General features: G+C 44.9%; 1 protein-coding gene across 2 annotated transcripts in view; it reads right to left on the bottom strand.

Annotated features, from left to right (window-relative positions):
- Window positions 1–14,071, bottom strand: part of LOC116304775 (kynurenine 3-monooxygenase) — a 44,887-nt gene continuing 30,816 nt past the window's right edge. For both annotated transcript variants that reach the window (XM_089027708.1, XM_089027707.1), the window contains exon 18: window positions 1–332. In XM_089027708.1, coding sequence (XP_088883834.1) covers window positions 252–332 — 81 coding nt within the window. In that variant the 3' untranslated portion in view covers window positions 1–251. The remainder of the gene's footprint in view (window positions 333–14,071) is intronic.

Here is a 14,071-nt window from a genome sequence, read left to right on the forward strand (position 1 = left end):
TACTTTACAAAATGACTATTTATTTTTACAATACAAGGACTTACTTTAGTAACCCGACTTTAACAAATTTATAAATCTAAAAACGCCTTAATTTAAGTCTGACTGACAGAATGACCGCTTATTCGTGTCCTACACTAGAAATATTTATAACTTTTAATCGAGGTCTACAGATTCAAAATTGGACAAACCAATCGAGTAACCGAATCTATTCATTTCTTTTCTTTTCACCTCTTGCTAACAATTTTTTTTTATTATAATATAAGCTTCCATAATTTTGCAACACCACCCACACCAACGGCAAGCAAGAGACAGAGAACAGCAGTACTGATTACCTGGAACAAACGAAGACAGAGCATTGAGAAAAGTCGTTTTATTTTAGCATCACTTATAAGCAAAACACCGAATCGAAATATGGCGATATTCAAATAACTATTGTTCTAGAGTGAAACATAAAAACATCGTCACATGTAAGACAGGCTGTCCAGAACAACCATTATTCAGAGCCGAGTCCAAAGCAATCGTTAAAGTGCCTATGACCTCCTAACTCAATGTTTTCAGCATTGCTTCTACATGAAGTTAAAAGTTAAATAGTAAAATATTTTTATATGATTTGAGTGATGCATCTTGGAGATATCAAGGTTTATACTTCAAGTATGCTAATGAGTGTGATGTCACAGTAGGCATTTGGGTTTATTTGTCATCATTTTAAAATCAAAATACTGATTACTATGAGAAAAGTAAGATAAGTATGAGTAAGATAATTATGTTTCATACAGGATATTTTACTACCCCAGTAAATTTTTCGTATATTTAATAATGCCTCCTATGACATCACACTCATTAACATACTGGAAGTATAAACCTTGATATCTCCACGATGCATCACTCAAATCATATAAAAATATTTTACTATTTAACTTTTAACTTCATGTAAAATCAATGGTGAAAAGATTGAGTTAGGGGTCATAGAGCAGCAGGTAGGGGGACTCGCGAAATCCAAAACGCTAAGCTCCGATTTTCGCGGGTATTACAGGCGTCAAAGGCCCCTCCGAAAACACGCGTCCCCCGCGGGAATTATCCGTGCGCAGGTATTTTGGTAGCGCGAAAGTTAAAATATTTGTTGGATATACGATGCATGAATGTAAAAAGTTCACCAATGACTTCTGTATAATTTACCTAAGATCCAAAGTTAACATACCCAAGCCCAAGGGTTTCTGGTGTTGTGGTAAGAAAATGCAAATAGAAGACGACACGTCAGCACAGTGTTACGAGTGTGGTAAGAATATTCGTAATGCCGTACCAAATGCTACCAGAGAGCAGTATTACGCCAATGGAGGTCGTAAGAAAACACCTTATAAGAGAATAAAATACTTTAGAGACTGGATGAGTCATATCCAAGGTTATCGACCGGTATATTTAGACAACGAAGTAAAGAAGAAAATCATAGACCACTTAGAAGAGCCAGCCCCACAAAGTCTACGGAAGACATTGAAAAAATTAAAACTAGGGAAATATTACAAAGCTATTCCCTCTACTTTTGTCTGAAATTACTGGTAAGTCTATTCCCGAGGTTTCTGATATGAGCAGAGCTGAGTGGATGTTTTGTCGGCTGGATAAGGATATTCCTTATTACCCTGACGTAATCTACGAAATATTTTACAAAATAGACCCCAACCACCCCCTATTAGGATGGATTCCAAGAAGATAGTGAATCTTATGCCATAAGATGAGTAATTAGCATAAATATTACGCGTAATTTCCAGACTGTCGTTCGATATGTAAACGAAATCCTGTCACGCTCTTTTCAAAGCAGATGTTTACTGAGCAAGCTTTCTTTGAAGCTCTTCTTTTGCCTCCTGGTAGATCTTTTTGCGAGATTCCTCGGAAAGATCTTTTACGACTGTTTTTTTATTCCTTATGTCCGTCTTTAATTTCTCGTACTTTTCCTCTTCGGCCAGAATAAGCGAGAATTCTACGTCGTCTATCTTTCTGTCACGCAAAGCCTTTGAGACAAGATCGGTAATTGTATTTACTTTAGCCCTTGACAGAGCTATTGTCGTGTCATGCTTGGATATTTTGCTTGACAACTGTTTCATAATACCCGTAGCAACAGCCGAGATAATACCACAGGCTGCCCCAACGCCGGCCAAAGGAACTCCAACGATTATTCCCGGCCCAGTAAGCGAAGTAGCAACGCCAGAGCCTGTTAACACAACGGATATGGACCCCGAAGTTATCGCAATCTTATGCAGCGTACTCCGGGCTCTGGCGTACTTCTTCCTAACATTTTCATAGTTTTGCCTGCCCTTCCAAGTAAGCCAGGATTAGGTTTGCTTTGTTGAGCCTAAAGTTTTCCGCGTTTAATTCGTTAGGTCCCTCCCTAGGTAAATCAGGATAAAGTGGAGGTGCTGATGGTATAACATCCATTATATATACTAATGTACGACGCTTTTGGGAATGATATTGAGGAGCAGCCACATCACGACAACAGGGACTACTGGAATTGGAGGGCCTTTAGGAAGATGTTTCCGCATGCAGACCCTAGTAAGTTCGAAAGGAGACCCGATGGGATTTACTTCAACGGCGAAAGAATGTACAGCAATGAGGATTTGAAACCTACGCTGGTCGATCAGATAGACTCTCAGCTGAAGCATCCTAAGCCTAAACCCGTGCAAGGTTGGTCAAAGGAATTATTGCTGGGCAGCAGTACTTATCCAATACCCGCGGTTTCATTTGATGAACATCCAAGCTTGGACCTAACGTTGAACATGCGGATCTCTAACAACCATTCCTTTCCGTTAAAGGTGCGAGATATCTTCAAAAACGTGCCCATTATTCATACCACCGCTAAGGAATCTCATGAATGGTTAAGTGGTCCTAACATGCGTTATTGGCCGCAGCAGCTGAACTTTGCGGTTTGGTGTGCCACTGGCGGCTGTGGTGTAAGTGCAAACTTGATGAAGAATTCAATATTTATGTTTCATTTTCACTTCACGGTTAGAAGAATACTGCATGAGATGGGTGTTATTGCGCTGCCAGGAGATGCTGCGTTCTATCCAAGAGATAACAAATACGACTTTCCAGCCTACGACAGACTTTGTAAGGAGTTTGGTGTTGTAGGGAAGGATTTCAGGTGCACCGTGGGCGCTAACAATGGGCTGGGACACGTTTGGGCTTATTGGGGGATTGGTGGGCACGAGCTAAGCGATAAGGAAGTGCATACGCTGCGGTTGCAGTGGGACACTGGGTATCACAAAGAAACCTACGACAGCAGCACCTTCTTCGAACCAAATACCAAAACTACTAAGGAAGTCAGGGATGGGCCTTTGTTCAAAGACGAGGGCGGTAAGTATGCCGGGGCCAATCCACTGATTATCAAAATTACCAACGACGAGCAAACGAAGCAATACTTTAACTTTATACCCCCAGAAGGTAAAGGACTAACTAGAGCCGGCCTTGCCCGTTTGAATCGCAGCATAGAAGCTTACGTGTATTCCATTTTGGGAGCCCAAGTAAATACCCGATCTAGCATAATTGGAAATACCGGCGCCGCAGAAGAGACGCGAGCCGAAGCTTTGATTCTATTCGAAAGTTCAATCTTGGAGGGCGACATTAGCAAGGGCGTACAGCGTTACCAACTAGCTATACAAAATTCTAAGGCGAGGTTGGACTATGCCGTAGCCCCGGGTTGTTGGTTAATGCCTAGTAATTTATCTATAAATACTGGTTCTGTAGTAGGATACAACAACAAACTTCAACGAGCTACTAAGGATATGAAGTTTGGGGTGAACGACGTGAACTCTGACACTCTTAGAAGGCACTTTGTTGAACAGCCTAAAAAAGTGCACCATACGCAACCACCTAAGAAAGTGCAGCTAACAAAAGAAGTATACCGAGCGCCTAAAAAAGAAGAGGAATATGACCATAACTTATTAAAAGCCGGCCTAGCAGTCGCGGGTGTTGGTCTGAGTTATTATATATGGCGATGAACAACCCCTACGTAGCTGGAGTACATTGTGTTTATACGACTTACACAGGCGAGAAAAAATACACCCAGGCATCTTGGGTTGATGTCACGGGGATGTCTGTGAATTTGAACTACTCGGGAAAGAAGCTGATAATATGCAGCATTTGCATTGGCACGAGCAGCCATGCCAACGTGGGCTTTAGGTTCCTGGATGAGAATGGCGTACTGCAGCCTATGCGCGTGAAAACGAATAACAGGGAGCCTACGCATTTTTCAGTAGAGCCTAACCCCAGGAGCTCCGAAAATCATTCCGTTTGGACTTTTCATATGGTTGCTGATTGCCATGGGAAAGTAAAGCTGCAAATGCGTGTAGACGACACCGGGAGCGTTTGCGTAAATAGCATAGAAAACCAAAGGCATGAGTCTTATAATCACAAGACCATTAGTACTCTTACGGTAATGAGCCTTTAAATATATGAATCCACATGTAAAAGAAGATTGGTTTCTTCATTACTTAGGGGAGGAGCTTTACGCCGCTAAGAAATGGCATGAAACTGGGTTGTGGGTAAGGGTTGGGGGTTTGGGGGTAGTCGTGTGCACCATTAGCATTACGACGGGGTACTCATGCAATGCCGGCTTTAGGATTGTTGATGAGAACGATCACCCATTACCACCCTATAGGACGAAAGATAATAATAGGATTTCGGCTCATTTTACGTCGGAACCCCCTGTGAATAGCACGGAAGACATAACGCCAGTAACCTTTCACATGATAGTTAATTGCGAATATGCGAAGCTTCAATTTTACCCAAGTGAAGGCAGCATTCGAACGAACGTTGCTCCGGTCATTACTCCTTTCCCCGACGCTGCTTGGAATCATAAGACGATTTGCACTATGACCGCCATACCGTTAGTTCCGCATTATCAAGGCGGCGCGAATACTATCTTTACTTATCCCCAGTCGAGGATGCCTCGGGTACCCGACGACGATAAGCCTGATAAGATTAACCCTTCATCTTCTTCAGGAGTACCACCCCAATAGCGACGACTAATATCCAAATGTTATTCCCCACAAACTTCAACAGTTCGCCGCCGGCCCTAAGTGCCAAGGAAACGACCGAACCCAGCAGCCCAGGAAGACCGGCTGCCATCTTTTTTCCCAAGTCCGTCAGCCCATTGCCTAATTTCTTTACGCCCGCGCCTGTAGCCTTAAGCGCGGACAAGATCACGCCTACTACGCTTGAAATAGCGACCGCAAATGCCAGTGGAACGCCATACTTCAAAAGGGCTCTTTTTACCTTTTCCTTGGTGGTAAGCCCCAGCTCTTTTTCCAGGTTTTCCTTTTGAGCCCGCAATTCCGCAAGGCGTATTTCGAGCGTATCTACTTCCTTTTGAGCTGCTTCCCTTTCTTCCTCGGTACGAGTTTGGTCCTCGATTACTTCTTGCTGCCGCTCTATTTGCCCCTCCAGGTCTTCAATAGCCTGATCTCTTTGCCGGATTTGTTCCTCCTTAGTATTAATTTCAGCCATTAACCGCTGCCGCTCCACTAAAGAGCCGGCTATGGTGGTTTGTAGGTCATTAGCATCTTCGCTTCTTAAGTCTAACTCTTGCAGGGCGAGGTTAAGAGCCTTTTGTGCTTGATTCCTTTCACGCCGAATTCGGGTTCTTTGGTCTACCAGCTCACTTATTTCTTGATTTTTAAATTCGACTTCCCTCCTATGTGCGTCGGCAAGCCGTTGGTTTTGCTTCATGTATTCTTCCTCCCTTTCTTCCAACGTTTCTCGCAGCGCCTCAACGGAGGCGCCTGAGCCTTTAGCCTCCTCCAGGTCCCTTTGCGCTTTATCCCTTTCCCGCAGGGCTTTATCCAACTGGTTTCTCATTTCCATCATTCTTTCGTTACCGAACTTTTTTTCAGCATCGACAATTAGCTGAGTTTGCTTTGCGTATTCTACCTCCCTTTCTTTTAACGTCTTTTGCAGTTCCATAGCGCGCTTTTCTAGCGCGACCCTTTCATTTAAGGTCCCCAGCCGCTCTAAAGCGCTCCGGGTAGCCACTTGGAAGCCCCTTAATCTTGCCACGTTAACCTTAATCGAGCCACTTTCGTCGAAAAGAAGCTGTGGCTTCGTCCAGCGGTCCTTGTCGGGATACCTCAGGTCTCTAACGCTTATTAGGACTTTGTTTCCGCGCTCTGTGAGCTTTATGTCGTCAGCCTCAAGGTGGGAATAACGCATCCTTAGTTCTTCCATTGCCCACCCTACGGTTTCCCGCGTGCCTGCCTCCGGCTGCTCCAAGTTTTGAAGTTCCAAGTACTCTGGGACGGGGCTGCCGCGGTTCCTTGATTCCCACATGCGTCTTAAGGCGGCCTTAGCGCTTTTCCATCTACTACCATACTTGTTTTCTAAGGCTGCGTCGTAAACTAGGGGATCGGTTTCCGCACCTTGAGTCCATGCGTCAAATTCGTCGTCGTTAATGTCTACTTGACCTTCTTCGGTAAGGGGGTCAAAATCCGTTCCTTCTACTTCCATTATATATGATAAGCTCAAAGTTAAATCCCAACGTATTACCTAAGCAGGTTGGCGGACTAAAGGCAGAACGCACCTTTCACCGGGTCACATTCACACCTTCTAGCGCAAAACCAGGAGAAACCTTGTACGTAGGCGTGCCCCGCCTAACGGATAACCTAGTCTTAGTTCCTGGCACCTTGGCTTTGAGGTTTGACCTAGCGGTACAGTCAAGCCCCACAGATGAAAGGATTATCGTTAACAACGTGGGTCGCAACATTGTTTCTAAGATGCGCGTAAAGTTCGCCGGGGAATCCTTGCTGGACTTAAATAGGTACGATCTGTATACCACGTACAAAGACTTATGGTTGACAGCCTTTGACCGCGCGCAAAGGATAGAACAAGGAATTGGTAGTGTCATTCTACGTAAGGTCCGCACACCTACGAAAACGCAACCTACTGACGGTAGCGGAGAAACCGCAGTGGCAGACGCAAAGCGAATAAAGACCGCCTATGGTAGCAAGTATGTCATACCACTGGACTTTGAAGTGATTACGAATCACGGTGTGTATTACCCAAGACAGTTATCCGAGTTACAGTTTGAAGTAACTTTAGCAGATGCTAATAACATCATTGGTGGGCTAAGCACTGCACTTACCACAACAACCCCATACTCTATTACCAACTTAGAGCTACAGTACGAAACGGTATACAGCGAAGAGCTGGCCCGTAGCGCTGGCATGGAATATAGCGCCGGAAAGGCATTCCTTTACGACCACGTAGTGATGTATAAGACATTTAGCTTCTTGGATAAGACGGATGAGGTTATCAACCAAAGCATTAACCTCCCTCGAAGAAGTCTCACGGGGTTGATGCTGGTGTTCGCCAAACCCTACGAGGCCGGTAAGCGCGACTCCGAAGCCTTTCATAACCCCAACATTACTAACGTCGGCGTGAATATTAACGGGGTTCCAAACAAGGTCTACTCGCAGGGAATAAAGCCCGCAGACGTGTACAGGGAGGCAATGCGCAAGTTTGGCGACCAAATTAGCCCTGAGGAATTCTTTAAGGATAAATATGCGTTATGGATCGATATGCGCACCATTAACGACGAAGACCTACATGGCCAGGGTTTACGTCTAGTAAACACCCAGGATGGTATAACATTGGAGATCAAGCGCACCAAGAACGCCAGTGCGAGCGACGGCGACAAAATAAACTGCTACGTTTTCGTGGTGTCTGACGCGCAACTGAGCGTGGAAATGAATCAGCTAAAGAGCGTTGCCTATTAAAATATTCCTTACGTATAATATGCTTCGCGTATTTCAAAACAACGAAACCAAACTGCAATGCATAGTGCAAGGCGACAAGCCTTACTTTAAAGCAAAGGAGGTGGCTTTGGCGTTGGGCTATGAGCGCCCTAGAGATGCAATTAGAGCACACGTATCTGAGAAATACCAGAAAAGATGGGTTGATCTACAAGGGGCTTCAAATCACCGCTCCCCTACTACGCAACCACATTCCGTGTTTATATCCGAACCTGGTTTGTACGAACTGATATTTAGCTCCAAACTACCCAAAGCTGTGGAGTTTCGTGATTGGGTCTTTGAGGAAGTCCTACCCGCGCTGCGTAAGGACGGTCGATATGCAATAGAAAAGCGGTTTGACGGTCCAAACAAGTTGGTATTTAAGATCGAAAATGAATTCGACCTGCATAAGAAAGTGGTTGATTACATCCGCAGGTTTTACCCCCAAATGCTCGTGACCCCTGGTCTAGGCGAACTGCAGGATTCGGATGGAAAGCGCATAAAGTGCTGGCAGAAAGGATATCAGCGAGGGCAACCCGACCTGCTCATCCTGAATGCGCACACCCATTACCGTGGCTTCTGCATCGAGCTGAAGACTCCAAAAGGCAACGGGGTATTATCCGAGGATCAACGCCGCCTCTTACAGAGGTATGAAGAAAACGGTTATAAAGTAATGATTAGCAGCGACTACGATGTCATTTGCAGGGAGATCACGAAGTATGCACAAGGAATTCGCCTGCCATGTAGGTGGTGCTGCAAGCGCTTTAAAAGCGCGCAGACTCTGGCAACGCATTTGAGAATATTCCATAGGTATAATGGATAAGGATAAATTTAACGAGTTAAAGTTCATACAAACGCACTGGCGCGATTTGACCGTAGGGGAAATCTACGAGATAAAGAATTACGTGGTCTTCGAAGACATCGATCGCCTGCGTTTGGTCTTAAAGAATAAAAAAAGAACATACACCCTTTGGGCGCCCGATAGGATAAGGTACGCCATCGAAGGGCAGGACGTTACCCATGTCATGAGTCATGGTAAAAAGGATGGCAGGTGGGTATTTGACGTAGTCAAGTATGAGCCTGAGAGTCCTCTGCATAGCTAAGCTTCGTTCCTCAGCTTACTAGCGCGTCTGCTAAAGTCCGCTGCGCTTTAGGATCCGCGGAGCACCAATGTCCCACAAAGGATCCTTCGGGGAATACCTTGCCACAATGAAGGCAGGTGTATTTTTTCTCCTCACGAATTGCGGGGGTTTCAGGGATTATGCAGTCGCTTGGTAGTTCGCATGTAATACAGTCCATATATTGAAAGGGCGATTAGGAATCCTCCAAAGAATGCGGCTGCGTAGGCTAGCATATACCTTTAAAAAGAGGTCCTTATTTTTATTGTTGTTTTGTTAAATGTTGATGATACTTAACAAACAACAAGAAAAATAAGAATGGGATTTGAGACTCTTTGCGCAAGTCGTACTTTGCTACGACATCTCTTGGGACACAAGAACCGCTCTTCTTTCAAAGGGGTTCCTATTCTTATTCATTATCCTGCAACCTCCTTTAAAAGGGGTCCTTATTTTTATTGTTGATTTGTTGAGGTATTGTTGATCCCTAACAAACAACAAGAAAAATAAGATCAGGATTTGAGACTCTTTGCACAAACCCTGCTTTACTATTAAAGGCCCCAAGAAATGCTATTGCGTATCATATATTTCAAAGAGTGTCTCAGAATGTTGACAATAAGGTTAAATCTTTGTTAAGGATGCCTGGAAACTATTTCAAAGAGTGTCTCAGAATGTTGACGTTTAGGTTAAATCTTTGTTAAGACAGTTGAAGATATGTTCCTCTTCTCTAACACAACCACAACGATCGCACTCCTGCCTCCAATACTCCCTTTTAGTCCATGGAACGCCTTCGGCGCGTTCAAAAGAGGGGAAAGTACGGACTATCTTCTTATGGTAATCTATGCGATTCCTTAAGTAATCCTCTTTATGCGGGCAGCGACACATCAAATCCGCACATTGGTAGCAATCCACGCCTTCCAAGTCGTAAGCGCGGGAGAGAAACCTATAATTCACTTCATGCGTTCTCCGGTGCGTCTGTAAACGTTGACGACTACTAAGTATCTTATTACAGAAACTACACTGTCTGGTTCGATTACAGACGCCCCTTTTCAGATGCTGCTGCATTTCGAAGGGGTTGTGGAATTCCTTATTACAGTCCTTACAAAGCCCACAAATGCGTTTATCCTGATGTTGTTGCATCTTTTGAACGGTGCTGAATTCCTTACCGCAATCCTTACAAACCTTACTAATTGGCTTCTTCGTGCAAACTCCATGCCGAACATGGTATTGCAGTCTTTGTTTGGTGCTGAACACCTTTTTACACATCAAACAGTCCATATATACTTAACAGTATCTTAGCCTCCATTTAACATCCTTAACAAAGATTTAACCTTATTGTCAACATTCTGAGACACTTTTTAAATAGTTTCCAGGCATCCTTAACAAAGATTTAACCTTATTGTCAACATTCTACAGGGGATATCGCATGAAGTCCTTAACGGACTCCTTAGCCCACGTTGCCATCGTTATCAGCGCGCCAAACCGTTCTGCACGCTTCAGACCGCACATTTCATCGTACAACTCCTGCACGCGCTCTTTTAACCGGTCTATCTCCTCCCTTTGCATTTCTATGATGTCTCTTTTATCTTTTGCGTCAGCGACAATTCTTTGCACTGCTTCCACTGGCTCCATATATTTTAGCGAATAAGTTTAAATATAAATGAACCCAGATCACATGCCTTGTAACGCTCTGATAGTAGGACCCACCGGCTGCGGAAAGACCCAATTCGTCGTGGAGCAGCTATTAGGACCCTTTAGATACCGCTTCGACTACATAGTGCTATTATGCCCCACCTACGTGAATAACCGCACCTGGACGGGCATAGGAGTGAAAGATGACGACTTCTTCGTAGATATCTTAGACCCTAACGAGTTATCCAGCCATTTGAAGTTCTGGCACAAACAATTCCCTAAAGATACACAGACACTCCTCATACTGGATGACATCGCCTGCGGGGATGACGTAAAAAGGCGCACCTCCGAATTAGTGAAGCTCGCCTTTAGCGGCAGACACGACAATATCAGCGTTTGGTTGCTTTCCCAGCAGCTTACCAGTGTCTCTAAACCCTTCAGGGAAAACATAGGCTCTCTCGTAGTATTTTATACTCCAAGTAAGTCTGACCTGGAAACCATCTTAAGCGACTACGGCGGTGAGATATCCAAGGAACAGTTACACGACTACATGCGGCATTTAAAAACGCACCAACATTCCAAGATGATCTTCTCTTTGAGGTTTCCGTATTCCATTAACATATATGGACATTGAGCAGCTCTTAGATGAAGTCCCCACACAGTTAGATGAAAGTAACCTCAAGGAACAACTCAACATCCTTGTGTCTTCGGGGAAGTGTAAAGAAATGATAGGCAAGGAACTTACCCATGAGCAGGTTAATAAGTTGTCAGAAGAGGAAGTTAAGAAGTTCCATAAGAGGTACGAGGCTGCCCTTGCAAGTAAGACCACGGACGCCGTAGCAGACTCCGCTATCCGACTTGCAACTAAATTGCTTGGACTTGCGCTGCCCATAGACGACGTGGAGCAACTGCGGAAGGACATAAGCGAGGACTATGTCATCACCCAAGAACTTAAGATAACCTGCGGGTGGTTGTCTTTGAAGTGTGGTAAGTTAATGGCAGTCGCCTCTGCGGCTTTGCACGTAGCTCAGCATGTCGACTTGAAGGAACTTGCGGGCACCTTTGGTGCCTCTTGGAAGGACTTCAAGAAGGATAGAGAAGTCGAAAAGGTCTTCCAGGCGGCACTTGCTGAGGTACCTGATCAAGTCGCCTCAAGTACTTAGTTAAGTCATCCCTAAGTACTTGGTCAGGTCGCGCCCAGGTTATTTCCAAGTCGTCCTTAAGTCATTCTCAAGTACTTATCAAGTCCTTCAAGTCCTTAGATATAAATGAGTGAACCAGAGTCGAAGGTAGAGCAGCCCCAAGAGGAGCAGAAGATTACCAAGGCTAAATCTCCAGGCAGAGTCGCTGCCGGAAAGAAGCTCGCGGAGATGAACAGGAAGAACAAAGCAAAGAAAGAAGAAAAGGTGGAGGAAAAAGAAGAGGAATCCTTTATTAATCCTGGGTACGTCATCGGCGCGTTAGGAGTCGCTATAGCAGCAGGCAGCCTCTACTTACAATGGCGGGCATCACAAAAGGTAGAACCACCAACATATCACGCGCCCGTGCACGCACCTGTGGAGCCGGCTGTTAGAAAAAGTAAGATCCCTGAAATGGAGTAATAACCTTCTCGCTTTGTAATATAATGTCGACCGCGTTGTTGAAAACTGTTGAAGAAGCAGCTATTATTACTTCCATCGTTGCGGGTATTGGTTGGGTAGGTAAGAAAGTGCTCAAAGAAGACTTTACTGAAGACCCAAGCAAGAGCTTCGCTAATTTTGCTAAAATGACCGCTGCCGTAGGCGGGGCCATCATGCTAAGAAATTACCTACAGAAAGAAAAGTACCTGCCTACGGTGTGAAAATCCCTGTGATTTTCTAATATATAATGGCTAGCGTGGTCGCAGGTGGAGTTATTGCAGCTTTAGCATTCACGGGGGCTAATTATGGTGGTCAATATTTGGATAGATTAGTCAGAGGCGACAAAAGCGGAGATTTAGCCGCCGAAAGGAAGAGACACGACTTAGCGCTGGAGAAATATCAGCGAGACGTGGCGGCTTGGAATGAAAAAAGACAAGCTTACAGGGATTGGTTGGACAAGAATTACCAAGACAGGATGCAGGCGGATAAGAACTTCGAAAACACAGACTACGCCTTTAAACTCTATGCTCAGGCACACCCGGCGGCATCGACGGGGTTGAGAAAGCCTCAGTTCAAGAATTACTACCAGCCTTCTAAGAAACAAAAAGATAGTGAGTTGGTCTTCGTAGGAATCGCAGGGCTGGCAGGAGGCGTAGCTTTGGCGTATTTGCTCTGAGCTGCGCTCAGATCACTAGAAGGGGACTTGTCCCCTGTAATATATGATCGTCTTTTTGGAAAGCGACAAGAATGACTTTACCACTTACTTGAATCCCCCCATCAAAGCACATAAGGTTCGGCTCATAAGTTGCTCTTCGTACAATTCTTGGTATAACCTGATTAGGGGCATAGTCACTGAGCATACAGGAGGATCTAACTATCAAGCCGTATTGCTGCCCGATGGACATTACACACCAATCACACTGGCCAAGGAATTAGCAAAACACGGTTATACTCTCACCACGGGATTACCGCACGAAATGACCCTCAAACATAATATGTCAAACTATTCAGTAACTTTTGGAAAGTCTGACCCATTGGGATCTTTATTATGTGCCTCAGGCAAGACAATTACCAACACAGCCATACCTGTGAAATGGAAAGTCGCATCCTCTTACGAAGTCTATTGCGACTTGGTCAATAGTTACAGCAATGGAGAAAAGTCTTCTCTTATGTCCAAGTTTCTGCCCAAAGGTAATCCATTTGACCCAGTAGAATACACTCCCATTTCTTTGAGCTATGACTTGTCTCATTTGGTAGAAAGCATAAACATCACCATTAAAGTGGACGGAGAGACGGTGGATTTCAACGGGCGAAAGATCAATCTTGTTTTGGAATTCATATAATGGGTCGAACAGGGGACAAACTTAAAAGGATTTACTATGGGCCCGAAGGCTATTGGAGAGGAGCGTCGGCCATCAAGAAACTCGCGACCGCGGCCAGGGTATCAGAAGAAACGGCTAAGAACTGGCTAAGAAAACAAACCCTCTGGCAGGTTTATCTTCCCGTGCCCAAGTACATTCCCAGGCCCAGCTTTACCGTAAATGCCCCCAATGAAGTTCATCAGGCGGATTTGCTTTTCTTGCCGCACGACAAGGTGAGAAAAATGACCTATAGGTACGCTTTGACCGTAGTTGATATCGCAAGCAGATACAAGGACGCCGAACCCATAACCAGCAAGGATTCTGGGGAAGTCGCAGAAGCCCTAGGTAGGATTTATAAGCGCGTCTTGAAATGGCCTAAGCTGCTGCAAGTGGATGCGGGGACGGAGTTCATGGGCGTGGTTACTAAGACCCTGAAAGACCACAGCACTAAAATTAGGAGAGCCGAAGCAGAGTACCACAGGGGTCAGAGCATCGTCGAAAGATTCAATAAGACCCTGGCCGAGCGTCTCTTTGGGTACCAGTATTGGAAAGAGCTGGAAGATTCCTCC

The sequence above is a fragment of the Actinia tenebrosa genome, unplaced genomic scaffold (genome assembly GCF_029948245.1).
Source record: "Actinia tenebrosa isolate PJP-AT-01 unplaced genomic scaffold, QUT_ActTen_1.0 PGA_scaffold11__36_contigs__length_13525064, whole genome shotgun sequence".
In the NCBI taxonomy this organism is placed as follows: domain Eukaryota; kingdom Metazoa; phylum Cnidaria; class Anthozoa; order Actiniaria; family Actiniidae; genus Actinia; species Actinia tenebrosa.